This window comes from Passer domesticus, chromosome 3, assembly GCF_036417665.1.
Source record: "Passer domesticus isolate bPasDom1 chromosome 3, bPasDom1.hap1, whole genome shotgun sequence".
NCBI lineage: Eukaryota > Metazoa > Chordata > Aves > Passeriformes > Passeridae > Passer > Passer domesticus.
The window spans coordinates 19,659,511-19,682,544 of record NC_087476.1 but is presented as its reverse complement, the minus strand read 5'-3'; the positions used below and the strand labels follow the sequence as shown (position 1 = coordinate 19,682,544).

General features: G+C 40.1%; 1 protein-coding gene across 3 annotated transcripts in view; it reads left to right on the top strand.

Moving 5' to 3' along the window:
• The first annotated feature begins 7,218 nt into the window (after positions 1-7,218).
• The window catches only part of SNTG2 (syntrophin gamma 2), a 223,374-nt gene continuing 207,558 nt past the window's right edge, over positions 7,219-23,034 (top strand). Inside the window, exon 1 of one of the 3 annotated variants that reach the window (XM_064412054.1) lies at positions 7,219-7,773. In XM_064412054.1, the coding sequence (XP_064268124.1) occupies positions 7,702-7,773 (72 nt within the window). In that variant the 5' untranslated portion in view covers positions 7,219-7,701. The remainder of the gene's footprint in view (positions 7,774-23,034) is intronic. The other 2 variants (XM_064412049.1, XM_064412050.1) reach the window with 2 other exon arrangements.

The following is a 23,034-nucleotide window of genomic DNA, read 5'->3' as shown; positions in this document are numbered from 1 at the left end:
CTGTGGTCAAGGTATTAAAAAACCCACTGGTTGCTTTTGTTTAGGTTCGCTTAATACTTGCAATTAATTCCTCTGTAATGAGAGGCAATTAGCTTAACCAGCACTTCTTCCAATCCATGACTATGACTGAATATATAGAAATAAAATAAGATTAAAAATAACTTGGTGCCTAAATGTCTATGAAAAATTAATTTTGTATTAAGATTTTGCATATTTTTCCTATATCTTTAATACACATATATTACATATATTTTTCCTATATCTTTAATACACATATATACACTATATCTAAACCTTAGGAGATTAAAAGCTAGAGGAAAAACTGGTTTAAAACAATGTTTTGTGGTGCCAGAACACAGAGAAAACTTTTGTACTGTTATAGAAAGATGAGCAAAAAGGGATATTACCACTGCAATGAACATTTTCTTGTATTTCCTATTCTATTTTCCATGGGGACTATTAAGAATATACTCTCCTAGCATTTTCCAGGCAATAAAACCAGCAATAAAATTCTTACTTTCTTCTAATTGTCCACTTTACTTTTTTTCTCAACAAAGAATGTCTGTCTCAAATGAAACCCTTTTAAAATTAGCTATAAATTGATTCAAAGAAGTATAAGGATTGGATGGGATGGGACAGGACGGGATGGGATGGGATAGGAATGTAGCTACAGGAACAATTCAAGAACTATATTGTACCCTTGCTTCTGATAATGATTTACACACAAATGAAGCAACAAATCCATAAAAATCATGTCCATCTGTAATTAAATTATTAATAGACAAGGCTATGGAGTTTTTGACAAAAGTTGGCTATGAATTATGTACACATAAGTGCCTATCTGATTTATTTATTTGTGACACAAACCACATTGCCTTGGTTCATTGATTACAACTTACTAGTGCTTTGACATGCAATCATGTTCACTTTCTTTGTGAAACATTTTCTTTCTTAATTAAATGAGTCATGGTTACTTTAATATATTTATTGGATAAGAGAGATTTTGGTCAAGTAATATTGAAGCACAAATAAAAAATCTATGCAAACAAACTATGAGATATGATAAATAGCTCACAGTGATGCTTATGCACTGGTTACAAAATGTAATGAGCAGAAACCGGTGTGAAACAGAAAGCTGAAAAGAGCATCACATCCTATCTCACACAGAATCACAGAATCACAGAATAATGAGGTTGGAAGAGACCTCTAAGATCATCAAGTCCAACCTATGCCCTAACATCTCAACTAGACTATAGCACCAAGTGCCATGTCCAGTCTTTTTTTAAACACATCCAGAGATGGTGATTCCACCACCTCCCTGGGAAGACAATTCCAGTGCTTTATTATTCTTTCAGTGAAAATTTTTTCCTAATATCTAACCTATACCTTCCCTGATGTAGCTTGAGACTGTGTCCCCTTGTTCTGTCAGTTGCTGCCCGGTGGAAGAGACCGACCCCCACCTGTCTACAACCTCCCTTCAGGCAGTTGTAGAGAGCAATAAGGTCACCTCTAAGCCTCCTCTTCTCCAGGCTAAACAACCCCAGTTCCTTCAAACGTTCCTCGTAGGGCTTGTTTTCCAAGCCCCTCACCAGCCTCGTTGCTCTCCTCTGGACACGCTCAAGCATCTCAATATCCTTCCTAAATTGAGGGGCCCAGAACTGGACACAGTACTCAAGATGTGGCCTCACCAGTGCCAAGTACAGGGGGAGAATGACCTCCCTGCTCCTGCTGGTCACACAATTCCTAATGCAGGAATTCCTAATCTCAGTGAGACCAGCGCTTCCCAAGAAGCAGGAACTTCTATATTCTACTGTCTCCTCCCACAGCTGGCAACTATTTTTGTGCCAAGCAATTTCTAAAACTGAGTAATGATTGTAGGTTTACAGAACTTATTTCTTCCCCCTGTCACAAGGTGAACACTTGTTTGTGCTTCCTTTGGCCATGAAATACCATATTCCCTTTTGCATATTGGCAGAGCTTCCACAGAATGTACTTGGCACATTGCTGTCTGCAAAGAACCAGCACACAAAAAATACTCAAGTTTGCAGAACATCAGCTCCTCCGCTTGGCAGTACGAGGCAGATTTCAAGGACAGGCAAGAATGAATATTTTATCAGCAGCTTCAAGAAGCAGGACTAAAATCCTACTTGGTTCCACAGCGTCATTTAGTCAAGTGTTTGCCACTTGCTACTTTTCCTCAGGTGGTGATAAGCACTGGAAGTCTACATTGGTGTTTTCAGTGTTATCAAAACTGTCTGATCTTGAACAATATATACTGATCAGTTCAATGCTCCTCTGCAAATACCCATCTTTTAGATGTCCACTCACTCAGTTGCCCATTTCTGATCATCTTTTGTAATAACTTGCTCAGGACAGCAGTGATGAGTTTGCTGCCTTGAATAGCTTGTGATGTTGAATTCCTGATTGATGCAGTCAATACGCACTCGTGTGATAGTGACCGCCAAAATATTACTGGCTTGCCCTAGCCAATCCTTAACTTTGGCAGCAGGGTGCTCTGGTAACATGTACCTATGCCTCAATAAGGGATGGGGAAAGACAGCTCAGCAAACTTTTAACAGTGTTTCCCACATGCTGCTCAAGCTGCCTGCCCCAAAGGATGAGACACTTATTTCAATGACGCTTTTGCAATGAACAGTTGTTCAAGTAAAGTTTTTGTCTCTTTCTTTGAAATGCAAAAGTCTCTTCCTTTCCTTTAATGTTAGACAATTTTACTGTCTCTTTTCAGTTTGCTGCTGTCATAGTTACAGTTTTTTACCCTACTGTATGAACTGAAGAAGTTTCTGGGGCAATTTATAAGGTATTTGATGCACATTATAGTTTGGGAGAGCAAGGGAACATTGGTCTTTTGAAGAAAAAGAACATATCTGTGAAATTTTAGTGATTTAGCAGTGTGTATTTTAAGAAAACTCAAACATTACTGTTCTCTCATAGGCTGTCCAGTTGTTATTTCCTGTAATTTACCCCTTATTCCTGATGACACAATAAAAGTGGCAAATGGAGAGCCGATTGAGATAGGTATCTAAGGCTGATGGTCAGCATACTAGTGCCTTCCTTACTCCTCCTAAATTGGAAAATACAGATGGCTACATGGCAGCAGTTTCCATCAGGATAGGTAGCAGTTTCCTTGGGACATTTGTCATTTTTATAATACCTTGCCTATAATTTCCAAGTCAAAAGCTTCTTTTTCTGGTTGATTGACTCTGGCTGACTTCCAGACACCCACCAAAAGCTGATCTCTCATTTCCTTTTGCAGCCAGATGGGAGAAATAATACAACAAAGAGTTCATAGTTTGAGATAAGGACAGGGAGAGATCACTCATCAAATACTGCAACAGGCAAAACTAGCCTATTAGACATATTAAATTTATTGCTAACAAAATCAGAGCATGGTAATGTGAAGTAAAATAAGACCTTAAAAACACCTTCCTCTGACCCCTCCCTTCTTCCCAGCTCTATCTCCTCCCCCCCAGCAGTGCAGGGATATGGAAATGGGGGTTATGGTCAGTTTATTACCCATTGTTTCTCCTCTATCCAAGGGTCTGCAGGTCCCTGCCAGGACCCTGCTCCAGCACGGGTCTCCCACAGGGTCACGAGTCCCACTGCAAACCTGCTCCAGTGTGGGCTCCTCTCCACAGGTCTGCAGGTCCCTGCCAGGAGCCTGCTCCAACACGGGCCTCCCACAGGTCACAGCCTCCTCCAGGCATCCCCCTGCTCCAGTGTGGGTCTCCTCCATGGGCTGCAGGTGGATCTCTGCATCCCTGTGGATCCCCATGGGCTGCAGGGGCACAGCTGCCTCACCATGGGCTGCCCCACGGGCTGCAGGGGAATCTCAGCTCTGGTGCCTGGAGCACCTCCTGCCCCTCCTTCTGCACTGACCCTGGTGTCTGCAGAGCCTCTGAGAGTTCCTCTCATGTTCTCATCCCTCCCTGCTCCAGCCACAATTACACCTGCACAATCACTTTTCTTTTTCTTCTTCTTAACTCTGTTATCTCATAGGTGATACCACCATTTCTAATTGGCCCAGCACATCCATCCTGGAGCTGTCTGCCATTGGCTCTGCTGGACACAGAGGAAGCTTCTGGCAGACACTCACAGAAGCCACCCTTGAAGACCCCCGCTACCAAAGCTTGGCTGTGCAAACCCAAAATATTTCAAAAAGTATTCTTTGCTTCCCCATATCTTTGATATCTTCCTACAACACAAAATTAAATGGCAGAGCATTTATTTTGTTAGTAAAATATTAGGTGTAATGAAGTTCACAAAGAAATTAAGTTTTACAAAAGGCTTCCTTCTTGATTAATACAGAAAATATTAACGTCTAAAAACTAAGATGGCATCTGCAAATTTTGGGGTTTGTATTAAGACAACAAATGGACTTCAATAGCTTTGTGAAGGTTCTTGTATTGACAGAGTTATGTTTTAATGTCTGCATACCTACATTTTCTGGAAAACCAAATTATACTCTTTCATTCACTTCTCTGGAAAAAAATCCTTATCCTTGATATCTTAGTAAAAGAAATTATTTATTTTTTTAGTGCTAATAGTCTTCTGTTTCTATTTTCTAAGCCATGTATCATCTCTGTGTGTGTGTGTGTGTGTGTGTGTGTGTGCTCATATGTACAAATGCAAAACATCTCTATGAAAGTAGAGGAAACAAAGCCAGGTCTGTAATATGATACCTTCCAGATTCAGCAATTTGCATCTGCTTTCATGCATGCTGATTTTATTCAAATCTTTTGCACAATTTTCAATTTCCCTGTTGTGAGCCAAGTCAGATCTGAGCGAACCTTGGCAATTATCTAATGTAACACCCCAAAATAATGAGTTTGGCTTAAAGTCATCTTATTGAAAACATTCCAGTTTGTCTTGAACTGATGTCTCTTTGCATAATTTCTTTCTTCATATTGTAGATATTCATTTTGTAGATTTTAATGAAATTTTCAAATAATTGCCTTATTTCAAATTATAGGATTTAATGTAATCCAGAAAAACAAAAACTCTCATCACTAAAATAGCTATGTGACAGCTAGCTTCCATTTACTTTATTTCATAAATGGCAAAAGCGAAAGATTTTGCAGGATCAGAGATGCAGTAAAACTGAAAAAGTACAAAAAGAAGAAAGGGAAAAATGCATATGTGCTTTTATCTAGTAACAAACTGGATAAGATATCAAGTCCTAAAGAAACTCATGGGTTTCTGAGCTATTAAACCTGATCACTTCTTGAAATAAAGCATTAGATGAGGCTATCACAAATTTGCTTAACTCAACTTAAGTAAAAAAAATTATTTTTTCCTAATCCTTCCCCAAATTATATGTACCCACTTACATTCAGTACAGCAAAATCATAGGAAAATATAATTCACCGAAGGGCATATCTAATTCCAAAAATAAATTAACATTAATAGTTCCTTGGCTGTCTGAGTCTATCCAGTTTCTGACGAATTCCAGAAATCATTTATATAATAGTCAGTGTTAAGATATGCCACTCAGGAAGTCATATATTGTGTTCAAGGCTTAATTATATCAACTGACAAAGATTTGTAAGTTTATAAAGCACAGCTTGTAGGTAAAGAGAAACATTCTAGAAAGTAAATTCTTTCCATTTTACTTATCTCTGCCAGTAATTTCCCATATATATCCCCTGCACATTATCATACAGCTGTCATTTATTTTGTATTTACACTAACTTGTATCTCCACTTTTTAATCCCCACTTATATGCCATATTTATGAAGAAGAACCACGAGAAACAATGCTGGATGAGGTAACAAGTTTGTAGTCACAGGAAAACTATTACCAATACTAGCAAATACCCTCCAGGAATGCTGCTGTTATTTGCTGGTTCCTGGCAACTCCCATGGAGCCTGGAGTAGCCCACCTCCAAAGCGAGCACAGCTCATCTGTGTTGCTTTGCTTCTTTGGCTGTCTTTAGTCTGAAGCAGACTCATACCTCTCACAGTGTCTGCATCACCTAAATTTGGATGGGCAAGTGGGGCAGTGGTCCAGTCTCATCTCTTCCAACACTTCCCACTCTGGTGTGTTGTCATGCACTTTTCTACAGGCATGGAGTGAGATAAATGCCATTTCAGACACAGGATGGATTGGGGCAGATTGGCTTGAGTATGAATTCCAGCTCTTTAGCAGAATGGGTTGAACTCCACACCTCTGTGCATGGTAAAGAAAACAACTCAGGCACAGGTGGAGGGCCCCATGAAGCACTGGAGAACAAATGAAACTGCCCTCTTGCCCACCCTTCCCCATCTTCTCCAGGGCTCTGGAAGATCAAACAGTAAACAGGGATGATGTCAGGTATTTTTTGACCAGGAAAACCAGGGAAGAGAAGAATTCATTCTAGGGTAAAGTATAGTAGTGACAACCAATATTTTGTGTGGATTTACCTCCAAGAGAAAGATGATACATGTTTCTTTCCTGCTTTACTCATGCGCTTTAGGGGGGAAAAACCCCAACTTTAAAAGTAACTTTTTATAAAGTCCAGCCAATAGTCCAGTCATACATTGATAATCTATTTGTGCATGAGAAAGGTAGAGGTGTCAAAAGGGAACAGAGATGCCTTTTCAAATTACATTTAGGTAAGAAAACAGAAAAGTATGTGCATGAAACACATATTTTTTAAATAAACTGATAGGAAAAATTAAAAGCTTCCCCTTCTCCTCAAGAGTTGAAATATGTTTCCTAATAAAGTAGTATGTTAAGGACCAGGATGAACTTCTTTGCTTTAGGATCAGCTTCAACATTGCTACCAATGGACTGCCAGAAGCTCCTCCAAAACTGATAGTCTGGGCCACGGACCATGGTCAGGAATTGGATGAAAGCTAAAGATGCATGGGAAAAAAAAAAAAATAAAACTCATGATAATGTTTAGGACTGGGGGCTTTTCCTGGCCAGGTGTTCCACAATGCCAAGGGTACCAAGAATACTCGAGGGATGTCAAACTCCTCTTGCTTTTGATTCAGACATCAGCGAGGGAGGGCTATGTGCTGCTGTCCCTTGTGACCCAACGCGAGGCGCACCTGTCCGCTACGGGCACGGACAAGGCGAGAGGGGCAGCGCTGGGAGCGGCAGCACCCTCACCCCCACAGCCCCGCCACGTCGGCCGCCTTCCCCAGCCGCAGCGCCCCTGCCCCACCGGAGGGGCGCGGGAGGCCGGAGCCCCCGCCCGCCTTTGCCCCGCGGGGCGGCGCGGGCGGGCCGAGCGGAGCCGCGCGGGGCCGGGGAGGAGCGCGGCAGCGCTCGCAGGAGCACCCAGAGCTCGGCTCTCGGGATGCGGCCGCGGAGGGGAGGGGAGCGGGAGCGGCGGCACCTTCCCCCGGCGAAGAGCCAAGTTAAATAGCCAGCGCCACGCCGCTGCCTTCCTCTTCCCTCCCGGCTCCGAGCCCTCGGCGAACACCCCCGTGCCATCCCGCCCCGCCCGGCCGCGGGAGGCGGAGGGCAGCGCGGAGCCAGCCTGCCCCGCGGAGCCAGCCTCTCCCGCGGAGCCAGCCTCTCCCGCGGAGCCAGCCTCTCCCGCGGAGCCAAGCCTGCCCCGCGGAGCCAGCCTGCCCCGCGGAGCCGGGACGCCGGCGCTGCGGGGAGGGGCGGGCGCTTGGGAGTCGGTGCCAGAGGCGCCGCGTCCCGCCGAGCCGCCCGACTGAGAGGACTACGCCAGCTGCATGGGAGGAGATGAGCGTGGCGGGGAAGCAGCCTCCTCCAGCACCGCTCGAGCGGCCCGGCAGCCTCCTCGTCCCCACCTGGGCAAGTACCGCTCCCCCTGAGCCCGTCCCGGTGCCAACTCCCGCGGCGGGGCGGGGGTGGGGAGGGTCCCGCCGGCGGCGCTGCCCGGAGGGCGGGAGGGAGGCGCCTGCGGGAGGGACGGCGAGCGGGGCGGTGCGGTGCGGTGAGCTGCGGGGCGGTGCGGGCTCGGGCTGCCGGCGGGGCTCGCAGGGACGAGGCGGCAGCTGCCGCGGCTCCCCGGGCGGGACGGCCGCATCCCGCCTCCCTCCCGCAGCCGGGCGGCACCGGGGCCCGAGCGCGGCCGGGCGGGACCTGTCCCGGTTCATCCTGGCCGCGATTTTCAGCGCGCCGTGACGGGCTGCAGCGCGAGGGTCGAGTTTCCCGGGGACCGCGCTGAATCGCTCAGTTTGAAACCCAGCTGCAAGCCTGCGACGATAAATTTTAAAAAGAAAAAAAGAAAAAACAAACAAAACAAAAAAAAAAAAAAAAAAAAAACCAAAAAAACCCAAAGCTCAGCTACCTGAATGAATTTAGCACCTCATGCACTTAGGAGAAGCCAGTGAGGGAGTTAGAAAATAACTTGCTACTTCACGGCAGCGTATTTGGCGGATCATTCATGAATGATGCCCTCTGACGGCGGTTCTCCGCTGTCCTGGTTTATATAAAATGTAGGAGGTCTGCCCTGCGGACCTTTTTAAATCATTACAGACTCTGTGGTTTAACACGCCGCTCTTCTTGGCATGTAAAATTGTTTTGTTGAAGCGCCATTGCAATCGTTCGATCATTAGCTACAAAATTATTCATTGTATTTATATAAAATATGTAGCAGTGCTAAAATAAACTTTTTTTCCCCCCCTATCCTTCGAGCTGTTTCAGTGACCACAACCTTGCAATTTTTAAAAGAAAAACTGTTTTTCTTCCTGATGTTTTATCCAGAGTGTTGTTTAGAAGTTGCCTCAGCTGCATGCAAGCTGACTCAACAGACAGGTTCTCCCTCACAGTGAATTTGTAACTACTTCAAGCTTCTGTAATCATAAAAATGAAAGTAGTATTTGAAAATTCAAGTGTAGAAGAAAAGGGTGTAGAGGACACCTGTCATCATAAGCACGTATGACAGTTGCACATAAATCTGTGGAAACAAACTGTTGTCTTGTCTGAGAAGATTTCACAGCCTGTATTTGCATCTATCTTTTGACTGTGTGTGAGGAGATACATAATTTTAACCTTTGAGCTTTTAGAATTTCTATAAATCAAAAAGAAATAATGGAATCAAGCCTAGTGTGGAAACCTCTGTGTTTTAAAGTTGTTTCACTGTTCTTAATTTGTAAGACCCATTCAGGAACTGCAAAAATATTCTGTGCAGCAATTATCTAAAATGTTAACAGCTGAGTAGGTTGTATGGCAATTCAGGATATTTCAGTGTTAAAGGTGAGGAATAATCACTATTATTAGGTGAAATTTATGACTGGTATTCTTGCAGTTATGTCAAATGTGTATGTTTAAGACCAATAGGACATGCCATTTCTACTGCTACTCGTGGGATTTCTGCTGGGACCAAACTAGGCACTTCATGAATGGTGAACTGACCTCTTGGACAAGAGGAAATAAAGGCTTGTGACTACACAATTTACCTTGACACTAAATGAGAAACAGTGCTGTGAATCTAAGGCTTTCACAAGCTGTCTGTTTCCAACAAACAGACAAATATAGCCTCACTTTCCTGGCTATTTCTGATAGAGGTATGTGATTGAAAAAAGGAATTAATAAATAGTCCAAGCAAAAAAGCAATTTAGACTCAAGTTCAACAGGGACATCATATGGCAGTTTTTTATTTAGGTGAGTTCATAATTGCTTGTCTCCCCAGATATGCCACATACTAAACTTCTGAAGAAAATTATGCTCAAAATGTATTGAAAAATAAGAACTTGATTTATAATTCACAGTGTGACAAGTGCTTGACTTGCATCTTCTTAAGTTATTTAGCAGTATTGGAATCTAGACCTGTTTACCTTCTTAAAAGAAAAATGTGTATTTTAATGCCTGCATATTGACTGTGTGCACATTTTTCTCAGAAATAAGATATAATAACAGTAGTTAGTGTTTACTAAATATTGCTTGCTGAGTCAAATCAATTGTTTGGGATTCTGGTAGCTGGACAATATTAATACTAAAAGATAGATGGGTTGTCTTGGTGGGTTTTTTTCTCTTCAGAAGGATAGCAGTTAAATACTACCCCCTGGAAAACAACTCAGCATACTTCTAAATTAAAGACAATTCTAGATTTGGAATACAATACTAATTTGTTTTGCATGCATGTATTGATTTGTATCTATATCAGTGTACCTATAAACTTCTTGAAGTGCAGTTGTTTATGTTCAGTTCTGTAGAACTGAAGTTTCAGTCAGACTTTGTCTTTAATGTTTTGCCAGTCTCAGTGTAATGAAACACCTGTTTCATTCAGTATCAGACATGGATTCTTATTCATCTGATTTCAAAAATCAGTATATTTCCTCTATCTGTAGTGAACTTTTTGTTCTGATTTTCGTATAATCCTTTCCACTCTTTGCCCTTGGAAATACTCAAGGGGTCATATCTCTTAGTAATTGTTACTATGTTAGAGTGCTTGTGCCATGTTCTTACGTGGATTTTATGGTCTCATTGATCTAGTATGCATTAGTTACTGTGGTTTTCATTGTGCTGCTAGAAACTTGGAGGGGAATGGTAATGTAAGAGGCTCTTGTACTGTTGATACACCACGACTTTAAAAGAATAAATAAATGTACGGTTCATTGCTATGTAGAAATAGACTTTTTGTGGGTTTGTTGGTTTTGTGTTTTTTGGTTTTTTTTTTTTTTTTGTTTTTGTTTTTTTGTTTTGTTTTGTTTTTGGTTTTTTTTTTAAATAGGGACTATTATTTTAAACTCGTGCATATTATATGTAGTAAATCCAGTTTTCTATTAGCTTTCATACACAACCAGAACAAGATCAATAGGTGGACTGTTTCTTTTTTCAGCAGAAACCCAAATTAAAAAGGCAGCAACATGAACCTTGTTTGGATAGCACTCTTCTCTGCAGTTACCCAAACTGTGTACTCAATAAGAAGGGCAACTGCAGCACAGGCAGATTTTCCTTTTCTCCTCTCGATTTTCACTGTCTCTGTGTGATTTAGGCACTTGCTTAGAGATGCTAAATATCTATCTTTTTTTTTTTTTTTGGAAAGAGGTCCTGGGGCATTGATGTTTCTTGAGCATTTGGCACCCACCTACACTGAGGCTTCCTGAAAGTGAACACTAGGTGTCATGTTACCACAAGCCTCGGAGTCTTGTCTTATCCCTATGTTTTCAGGGTCAACAATTAATCTTGAAGGTTTTGTAAAATAGATGACCACCATTTTATTCCACACCAGTATTTTAGTAAGTCTGGAATCTATTCAGTCATACTGTGTATTACTGTCAGAAGTTTCAATTTTCCCATGATTTGTATGAGAAGTTATCAGTATGTGGTGGCATGGATTTCAAGATTGTTTCCAAGATATGTCTATGCCACAATACAAATCAGTAGGATATACTTACTAATTGAACCTTTTTCTCACAGATACTAATTTTCTATTAAAATTCCTTGCTTCCTAAAAGCTGATTTCAGAAACTTTTTCTGTAAAGTGAACAGAATTTATCTTCTGATTTGGGGATGGGAAACACAAGAAAACAGTGGAGCTTCATGACAAGGAGAAGGTGTCTGTGTACTCTAGTGTGTGAAGCCTAATAATTACTTTCTAGTGTAAATTTTTTTTGTCTTCCTGCTTATTTGGGAAGATGATTCCCCGCCCCCCCCCAAAAAAAAATCAATGAAATTAATAGTTTCAAGATCCTATTAAAGACTTTACCAAACAGTTACTAAATATCAGATGATCAAATGTTTCATTTTCCTTCACTTGGCTTCCTTGCTTTCACAAACCGAATCTGAATATGGCTTTTACCTGTAAATATCTTCATAAAAACTCTTATCAAAGTGATAAAAAAAACATATTCAAGCTTATGGCTTTAACATCTTAATGGAAATAAGACTTGTGCCCACCTGCTGCTCAGAAAAAGAAGAGCATTGGCATTCCTCTTACACCTCAGATCTGTGTTTCATATTGTAGGCAGAGATTTTTTTCTGATGCTTTAAACGTTTTATGAGATGAATATAAATAGAATCACTTTCACTTGAGAGTTCAGAGACTGCTTAGAATAGAAATGGTAGTAGAGGTCAGCAGAAAGGAACAGAGCATGACCACGTTCCTGCAAAACTGACACCTATTGCTAGTCAGTGGCATCACTATAATGGAGACAGCAAGAACAAATCAGATTGACTCAGGTTGACAGGGACCTTGGGATGCCCACAAGCGTAACCTTCCCCTGAAAGCAGAGACCATGTGGAATTCAGATTGAGTTGCTCAGGTCTTTTCCCAGTGCATCTTTAAAACCTCCAAGGATGGAGACTGCTCAACCTCTCTGTGCAAGCTGCTCCCTGCTGGGCTGTTTTCCTGGTGAACTGGGGGTGTGCTGTTAGCTCCTCCCTCGAAGCCTTATGTCCAAGCAGGCCTGGCTTACTCAGCCTTTCTCACAGGGAAGTTCTTCCACCCCTGCCCCATTTCAGTAGGCTTTGAACGGGACTTGCTCTCATTTGTCAGAGTGTTTCTTTGTGTTGCAGGGCCCAAACATGTCTGGAGTGTAATGAGTGCCAAGCAAAGGGAAATGATTGCATGGATTGCTCTCTGTTGTGGCTAATGCTGTCAGCATTTGTGGCTGGCATCGTGCACTGGTGACTCCTGCCCATCAGGACAGAAGGACCCCTGCCTCTTTTCAGTATATACTCTTCCCCACACCTCACCTGCCCCTTCCCTCCTGCCACATCTCAGGGAGAAATCTGAAGGTTTTAAAAAGCAGATGCCCAGTTTAAGTGCCTCTTCTTGTCCTGCTTTAGTTGAGAGTGAATGCAGAACTCCAGGGGAAATTAGCAGATTATTGCACTTTCTTTTTGGTGTGCTTCTTGACATTTTTTTGGATTTTTTTTCACCACCAAAAGGAAGAAAATACTCTTGCTGACTTTCTCCTGAAGTTAAAATTCATTTACTATAAGAACTGCATGTTAAACTAGTTGGAAAAATTTAGTGGACTTACTCATCCTTCACATTACAGATGAAGCTGACAGTTAAAGCCAACTGAGGCCCATGATTGTGTTTCACTACAGACACTCTTTGTCAGTAATACTCCTACAGCAGTTCTGATCTAAATTTTATTGGTCTGTTTTCTTTGTAAAAGGGAAGGTGATTCTACTCTATTGAGCTCTTCTGTACCTGCTTGTCTGAACTTTCTGTCTGAAGAACAGCATGACTCCAGTGAGAGCTGTCATACTGGAACACTTCTGCCACTCTTTATTTATGTATATCAACAGGCAGATTTCTATAATGAGATTTACAAACTCTCTAAAGGATATAACCTTGAAGAGCTGGAACCCTTTAGCACAATCTAATCAATATTATCTCATTTATCATCTCCTTGTGAAGTTCAGATTATGTAGGGACAAAATGCACTTCTCATATTTAGAGAAGTTGTGGGCAGAAAAGTCAATGCAAAACATCAGGGGTTTTTGTACTGTGTTTAAGGAGGCATTGTACATGCTCGTGCTGTATGATACTCTAAAATCATTACCCTTATAATGCTTCTCTCCACCATGCCAAACTTGAATGACTGTTTCATGCCTGTTGTTTTGTGATTTTTACCTTTGCAGAGCTTATCTGAGAATTTTAAGTCACTGGATGATTAAAAGCTAAGGAGAAACCTTTTCCCTAAACAGGCAAGTTTCTGTGTAATGCCATTTGCTTTGTTCAAAGAGCATCTGGAGTAGCTTTTTTTCATGGGTGCTTAACATCCTCACTTTAAGCGCAGTGACTTCCCAGAGTCAGAGTGGCTGAATTCCATAGCACTTCCTTGACTGAAACCAGTGCAGCAGACAGGCTTAAATGATTTGTTGAGGATCACAGAAGCAGTCTTACCCGGGGCTGGAATCAAAACCTTTTGGTGTCAAATCTGTATCATCAGCTCTTGATGATTTTTCCATGCCACAAAACAACAGTGGTTTGGTTTTACCTTTTGTTAGGAATTCTTGTTTATGCCCAGGTTTTCCAGGAGGCCTGATTACAATGGAATGAGTTGAAATGGGGCTCAGAAAGGCTCAGACTCTGTTTTGTGGTGGTCTGTTCTCACACAGCCAGTAAAAAACTGTGTTGGATACACTGTGCATGCTGGTGGACAGCATTTCTACAGTGATACAACAGTGGTTCTTACTCACTGATGTTAATATCAATCTTACAGAGATACAGAGAAAATGTAGAGTAACATGGTAAGTTTCAAACTTCACTCTGTGAAGTGGGTAAGTGTTATTGTTCCTACTTTTGTCAGTGGAAAAACTGAAGGAAAGAGATTTCAGTTAAAGTTTTGAGTTGGTTTTGGGGTTTTCTTTGTGAATTTGGATTGAGGAAATTGTCTTTCAGTACTTTACTTTTTGTGAATACCTGACAAAACTTCCCCGTATATTATGTAGAGAATGTTTTTCAAAGTTTTCTTTTGTATCTCAATTTCCTCTCACTGTATCACTCACTATCCTGTGCCATCTAGTAACAGATGTAGTAATGAGATTTGGAGAAATCTCATTCATTTAACTTATTGGCCGCTGCTACTTGTCTAACTAAGGACTAGTATGTTTAGGATTCCCATGAACATGGATACATCATGTTACAATATGTAACACGAAAAATAGAGGAGAACAAAAATACACATTCAAAACAGTTCTAAACAAAATGGAAGATAGTAAGGAATAATATTTTTTTCCTGTATAAAAGCTGTGGTTTTCCCCTAGGTTTATGTGCAAATAGTAAGTTTATTGGAGGAAAGTGTCAGAAGAATTGATCTCTTATGGGATAGCATGAGAACACACGCATATTTGAAAGCTGTTTGTCACAAGATGTTGCCATCTTCCTCTCCAGCAAGCCTGTTAAATCAACAAGCAAAGGGATAAGTTTTTCATTTGTTTCACTGGCTGCAGCTATGACATAGATACTGCAAGGAAATTCATGGGCACATCTTTCCATACAAATCCTATCTTAACAGTATTAAGTCACAATTTTAGAAAGGCTTTAGGAATTACTCATAAATGTTGTTGCATTAATAAAATGCTAGTGTCTTCTATACCAGTAAAATGCTTACTTCAAGCAGGCATTACAATCTTATTTTATATCATATGTCTTTTCCTCTCTTTCTCAACATATCCTGCTGCCTTAGGCATTGTAAATGCAGCATTTAGACATTCTTCTGCCAGCCTTCATGAGCCCTGATGGAGCAGCAATATGAGGATATGCAATAATCTGTGCTGTGTGCTCATTTCCAGAATACAGTTGAAGCGTAATTAAGCATATGTTTCCAGTTCAGTCTGACAGTATTGTTTTGTGAGATAGCTATTGCTCTTTAAAAAATCTCCTCTTTTTCTAGTTTTGAAAGGGTAGTTATCAGTTGCATCGTCACACAGTTTTATGCAACTATTTATTGTACTTTCATTAAGAGATGAATTATTTACTAAGGCATCTGGTACATCATATGGTTCATATGCTGGGTGTGCTAAACAGAATGCTCTTTTTTGAATAATAAGGGAAAAAATACACTACATAAAAGGATTAGACTTCCTAGTGTGCTTTGAAGAGTAACTTTACTGTTCTAAAATCTCCAGGCCTGTTTTACAGGATTTTGTGATCATTAAAGGAATCTTTGATTCTAGTGGAACATGCGTGCATAACTGTATGTGTCTGTATTCATAATATCTAAAAGGTAGAGGGGTAAAAAAGACATTATTCTCTGACAAAAGCTGTATTATACATAGGCTAACTATATGATACTTTTTCCACTTCTGTGACTGATAATCACAGAAGTATGTGTTATAGTAGTATCATTTACAATTTATAAGGCAAGAAATTTTTATTCTTATGATCTATAGAAATTGTATGTCCTCCAAGGTTATCAAACATTAAACAAAAACTTTCTCAGTCTTCAGATAACCTGTAGTCAATAGATATACTTCAGCCCACTGAATCTAACTCTACACAAACATCCAATTTCTTTTATATATTTAAGACAAACTTCATTCTCATTTTACATTAGAAAATTATTGAAATGTACTGTGGATGAAATCACTGACTGACATTAGTTTAAAGCTGATTTACCACTTCATTCCATAGTGTCATTTCCATAATGTCAAGGGAAGGATGACAGAAATTGTATATGGGCTAATTTATTCACTGGTTAGAATTACACATCTTTGTTCCCAATCAAATAAAATTTAATACAAAACTTTCTACTTATAAAGTTTCAGAAGTTGAAACTTAAATCTATTCAGCCTACTCTCCATTTACAAAAACTTAGTTTTTTCCTTGAAATTAGACATTTAGGAGTTTTAACAGCTGTAGGTTTTTTTTGTTAAACAGGACATTAACAAAAGCATTGTCACAACTCTGTTTAAACAAAGTTGGGGATGTAGCAGAATACATTGTTCTCAAAGGACTTTGAAAAGCAACATTTTTTTCAGAAAACATGCTTAATCTAATAAGAAAGCTGCCTGCTTTAAGCATATTTGGCTTTGAAATAGGTGGACACTCCTAAAGGTAGATGGTTTAAGAAGATGGCCCAGGAAGAAAGTATGAAGCCTGAGTTGTCAAAATCAGAGAATTAACTAGGTTGGAAAAGACCTTTGAGGTCATGAAGGCTGTGACCTAACACAACCTTGTCAACTAGACCATGCCACTGAGTGCCACACCCAGTCTTTTCTTAAACACCTTCAGGGATGGTGACTCCACCACCTTCCTGGGCAGCCCATTCCGATGCCCAATCACTCTTTCTGTTAAAAACTTCTTCCTAATGTCCAACCTAAACCTCCCCTGGTGCTGCTTAAGACTGTGTCCTCTCATCTTTAAAATGCTGCCACACCAACCTAGTAGTTCAACTTACACTGATATAGTTTAAATCTGATTTGCATGCATAATCCCAAGAACCTCTCTGTTATTTATGACAGCGAGTCAGATAATATAAATTGTAGCTTGAAGGAATGCTTCATTCTTCATACTTTTACTACCTGTAATTAAACCTTTTGAATAAGAAAACAAAAATTAGATTTGTAATTCTTCCTGAGGGCAGTCTTGTAGCAGTTGGACCCATCTGTGACTGAATCTTCAAGAATATTCCTTTCAAATGTCAGGAAAGAGGGAAAAATGTGTAATATTTTACCGACAGTAAGGAAAAAACCCAAACCCACCACAGCCGACAAGCTGTCTTGACATAGGGATTTTTTATCATTTCTTCAACTTTTAGTTTATTGTGATTATGTGCTATTGTGCCTGTTTACTCCTCTAATTCTGTACTTCACTAGTTTGTGCTCTTTCTTCATAATCTTTGCTGTAGATCTAATAAAAATAAATCAGACAGTCTCATTAGTAGAACATGTATTCTTGTAGGTCCTCCATTTGTTCTCCATTCAAAAAAATGAACAGAAGATTTTTTTTCCCTACAGTCAGAAACATTATAGGGTAGTTTTAAAAAGAGAATGGATGTGAAAGGGGTGAGTAAGTAGACACATGTTGCCTAGACCTCAGGGAGTACTGGGTTGTTTTTAATGGATTATTTGTATTTTCATGTAATAGAGAAAGTTCATACTTACATCTCTGATATCTCTGTTTCTTCTTTGTATCTTTTAGCAGTTTGACAGACCTTTATGAATGTTGCTGAGCTTAACTCAGTGTCAACTGGCTGAAGTTTTCATAACAAAAAATACCTAAGTGTAGTAAACCTGCTGGAGTTGACTCTAATTCTCATAATACCAGTGTCATTTTAATCCGACTAGGCTCAACCTAATTCTGTTTTGTAAAAATCTCTTGCTTCATCAATTTATAGCATAAATGAAGACTTCATCTTTTAAAATTTATAAAATTTCCCCTCTATTAGTCCAATATGTGATTCATTGCCAAGTACCACAAAGAAGTACAGAGAGTGCTTCATGCATAATTTTAAGCAATTAGTGTTAGTGTTGTCTGCTCGGGAAAACTATAAAAATATTTTTTTGTAAGGCAGACTATTCTACCTTAAAAAAATTACAGCTTAGCCCAGCATATTTAGCAGAAATAAGACAAAAAACTAAAACAAATCCACCAACCTATTGTCACAGTTTATGGCACTGTGTGAGATTAACATAATGACATTCTATAAAGTAATTTTGGATGGAATTTATAATTGGTAAAAAGTAGATTGTTTTGCAGAGCATCATTTTTTAAGTATTTCTGTGAAACTTTGGTAAATAGAGACCAGCCAAGAGAGTATTATCAATATAAATTGAAAAGCTCTTGTCCTATGGAGAAGGAATATTTTTCATTTAAATTAAGTAATCAAAATAGTCTCCAAAATGAAAGATGAGGAAACATTATTTAGGTCTAAGAATAATATTTCTCTGTAACTGACTATCTGACTATAATCTCTGGTTCTATTTGTGGTGTTTATGTTTCATTAGGAGGGCTTTTGCTCACTAAGAATTAATTATCTTACATTTAATTGGATGTGACTTGAAAGAATAATCAAAGCAGTATTCTGTGTTCTCTATATATAATCTGCAAGAAATACTGAAAAGTATTTTCTTGTTTAAATATAATGGAAAATTGTCATCTTGAACATTATTGCACAGAGTAAAAAATTAGACACACTAGTCATACGTTGTAGTCTAAATAGTCTTTCATCAGCTTGCTTGATATTTACAGATCAGATATCTTGTGGAACTAATTCATGTTCTTATGTGAAATTAAGGTGCTTCCACTAATGACTTCTGCAGATACTTTTTATGACTGCCTCATTTAATTGGAACATAACACCTTGCCTTAGTTTTTCAAAACTTAACAGTTTACAACTCTTCCACTGGTGGTCCAGGGTAACCTATGACTTAAAAGTCTAGTCCTGCTTTGAGATCTGGGAGTTTTGTTGGATGTTGAGTAACTGCTGTACAAGCAAAATAATATTCCATTTAAATGGTACCCTTCTGTGTGTGGGTGAGAATTACTACTGCCTACACTACTGAGATGTAGTCAGTAAGAATACATGAAATGGTCATGGCAGAGTGCCAAGCACTAAAATGCATTTGATCATAACTGTTAAAAATGTTGCACTTCTCATATCTGGGAGTTTGCCTCTGAGAGACACACATACTTGGAGAATTGGGCTGATAAAATGTAGGGCTGGGACAGCTGTTCCCTCTCTCGCCTTTGGAGGAGGATGGTCAGAGCTCCTGCTTGGGGAAGTGAATTTGCTGCTGCTGCCAGAGCCCAGCCCAGAGCTGCTTCTTCTACCATGGGGTGAGAGCAGCCACTTGCTTGTGAGAGCAGCCACTGAACTGGGGTCTTATGAACACCCACCTCACTAAAACAGGGGCCTATTCCCATCTGCTCGTGTGCCTGGGATCCTGAGCTTTTGAAACTCTCTTCTATAGTATTCTTATAGCAAGGATGCGGGTACATTATGATCTGGATAGGTGACGTGAGTTAAATATCTGGACTCTGGAGGTAGTGGTTGTGGGTCTACCTCTTACTGCAGACCCTGCTTTGAGCAGAAGGCAGCACTAGACATCTCCAGGGGTCCCTGCAGTGGGTCATTTCATGCAGGACCTGATGCCTCTCTGTGGTACTTCAAGAAGTGAAATGTAAGTAAGATAACCTGGATGGAATTACAGAATCAGTATCCAGTACTTTCGTTTCAGATAATGTTCTAATTAGTATAATAATGTCTGAATTTTGTCAGGGAAAAAAAAAAAGGTCACATTAAAGCTCTTGTTCCTTTGAAGATGCTGAATATAAAATTAATTAAGGCAGAAGGAGATCTAAAGAGGTCGAAGTACAGGAAAACCACATGGTAAAATGACCATGGTACACTGTGTTACTAAACAACAACTAGGAATACTATGTTTTCTAACAGGAAGATTTAACTTAATGAGTATATATCGGTGGCACAAAGAAAGTATTTTTAGGAAACTTCTGAAAGCTAATATTATAGTTCTGATTTCTTCTTTATATAATGTGACATGTATAATGCCTTTCTGCAACAATTTATTTATTAAAAGCTTGAAACTTCCAGCATTCAGTAATGGATTTTAATGTCACATCATAGAATTATAGAATGGTGTGGAAGCCTTACCTTGAACACTTCCCGGAACAGGGCATCCACAGCCTCTCTTAGGAAGCTCTCACCACCCTCATAGTGAAGAATTTTTTTCCCAATGCCTAATCTAAATCTACTGTCTTCCACTTGAAGTCTACTCTCTCTTGTCCTATTACGCTGTTCTGGTTTGAAAGACATCTGTCTGCCTAGGAAGGCAGGAACTTCCTTTGGAATAGAGAATATGACCCCCTTCCCTCTGAATTATTATAACTTTGAAGTTAAGGGACTTTCAGGCAAAGATATGGGAAAAGACAGGATGTATCAGAGCCTATGCAGCTGTAGCAGGAGCTGGTCTTGGAAAAAAACTTGGGATCAGCAGCGGAGGCATGATGGGGCAGGGTAGTGGCAGCCCAGCTCCTGAACAGAGCAGGGAAAGGCTGTCTTGAAGGGGAAAGGATTCGGGGTCTTGGGGTTTCCCCTGAGGCATCATGGTGGAAGTCCCTTATTTAGTGAGGTAAGGTGTTCATAAGGTCCCAGTTCAGTGGCTGCTCTCACGAGTGAAGGCTCCCCCATGGCAGAAGAAGCAGGACAGGGCTGGGCTCTGATGGTGGCAGTGAATTCTGTCCCAGTGAGCAGTAACTCGACCATCCTTCTCCAAAGCTGCAGTGAGAGAGGGCTGGCAGCTGGCCCAGCCCTTTCCTCCAGCCCAAGTCTTGTGGTCTCTTCCCAGAAGATTGTCCCTCAGCTAGGATGGTAAAGCCAGCTGCACTCCTCTCCATTCTCTGTGGTTACTTCTTTTGTCTCTCTTAAGTGCCAGTCTTTATTGTTTCTTAGCAACAAAAGGGGAGAAAATTCCTTAAGAGAAAGAAACAAATGGAAAAAATCCTAAAACCAACACATGCTAACCATCGTCAAAAGTCTGGCTTTCTTGTAGGAGGACCCTTTTAGGGAGCAGGTTTAGGACAAGCTGCTTTCAGGTTTCCCCAGAGTCTTCTATGGGGAGCCCAATGCTCATATTCATGATTCTCCCCTGGACTCACTCCAGCAGGTCCATGTCCTTGCTTGTTGGACACCCAAGAGCTGGATGCAGCACTCCAGGTGGGGTCTCACCAGCAGAACAGAGGGGCAGAATCCCCTCCTTTGAGCTGTTGACCATGCTGCTTTAGATGCAGCCCAGGACTGTTTGAATTTCTGGATTTCTGGGCTGCAAGTACATATGGATGGGTCACTTTGAGCTTCTCTTTGGCAAACACCCCCAACTCTACTCCTCCAGGTTCCTCACAATACATTCTTCACTCAGCCTATATTTTTGCTTGGGTTTGTCCCAGTCTAGGAGCAGGTCCTTGCACTTGGCCTTGTTGAACTTCGTGAGGTCTGCATGGGCCCACCTCTCAGGTCTCTGGATGACATCACTTCTCTCTGGCTTTGCTGACTGCACCACACAGCTTGGTGTTGTTGACAAATGATGGCAAATTACCCATTTAAAACAGGCAAAATACTAGAGATGTATTACTGGGTCAGACTACCACAGACTGCTACTATAGACAACCACATTTCAAATTCAAACTTAGCTTTCCTGTTGCAGTTTTTAATTATTTAATATCAGAACTTTTAAAAAAGAAGCTGAAAGTAAATGAACGGTAGCTGATAAAAATGTGTTGTGCTGTTCAGGATTTTCATTATAATAGAAGTGCTCAGGTCATGAGCTGGCTGAATAGAAATTGGAATCTCAACCAAGACAGAGAATCAACAAATCTGGTTTGTAACCATGGAGAAAAATTATATGTATTTAAAAGGTGAAATACTAACAAACTAAAGCATGCAGAGGTAAAAAAAGAAGGAAGTGTACCAAGCAAAACGTAAGGGGATATACAGAAAAAGGCGAAAGAGTGAAACATGCTATTTATTTTCAGTAAAACTTTTTTTTTTCCACAGCTGTAGTTGTCACCATTTTCTAGATATAACAGAAATATTTTATTTGTCTCAAACACTAACACAGTAAGTAGATCTCTTTTCTGCATTCCATGTATAAATTCAAATAAGTCACATCTGCAGTTATTTCACAACTTATATTAAAACTGTAGCTTAATTATTTCTTTTTTCATTTTCACTCCACATAAGATATTACACTTTTATGACAGTAACTTTAGATCCACTGGATCTCATTCATGCAAGTGCAATTTCTGTGGGATGTGTTAACTTGAGTGAGGGTGCACAATTTATAAATCAGTATGAACTTTTGTAATTAATCTGTCAGAATTGGGATTGTGTCTTATTTTGTCTTGTGCATAATGTCAATATTCTTTTTTTTTGTTCCTTGTTCACATTACTTCTTGGTAGCTCTGGAGATTTAAAGAGCCAGACTGTGCTTTGCACTTAGGAAGAATTTCAGAGAATATGCTTTCATGTTCCATGAGAGGGAGATTTCTTTTGTGATACATATGAAAGCTCAATACCTTAAAGAAATGTATGGGAACAGGTTTTTTCCTGGGCTGTTTGGTCCAGAGCAATAGAAGAAAACAACATCAACAATTTCTGAAAAGTTACTTTTTCGAAAACTTCAGATTTTTGCCTGATATTTTTCATAATTTCAAAAAGGAAAAATAAGTTGCAAATGATGATAATTAATGCTTTGTTTGTTTGGAGGTTTTCTTTTATTGGATATGGATTTTACAAAACTCATTAGTTACATATAGTGAAATATGCACTGAAAAGTTATTTGTGTGATCATTATATTTCAATTATTTGCAAAATAACCCCCCATGCTTTTTGCTTCACAGTATTAAGTGTTCTGTAAAATGTTTCGCTTCTGTAAATACAAGTGAAGAAGGCATTTGGAAGGATATTAAATTTTCTAGGATAATTCTAATATGTTTTTTTGTGGCATGAAGATAGTGCTCTGTATCTTTGGGTGGGGACACTGGGTCATATTGATTGTAGCTGTAGATGAGAGCCACCAGAGCACAGAACCCAGCTGGCTGTGAACATCAGTGACAGTAGGTTTCCATCAGGCTTAGTGACCTTCTCATTTGAGTGTTGCATCCTCATAAACTGGAGTGTAAAACAG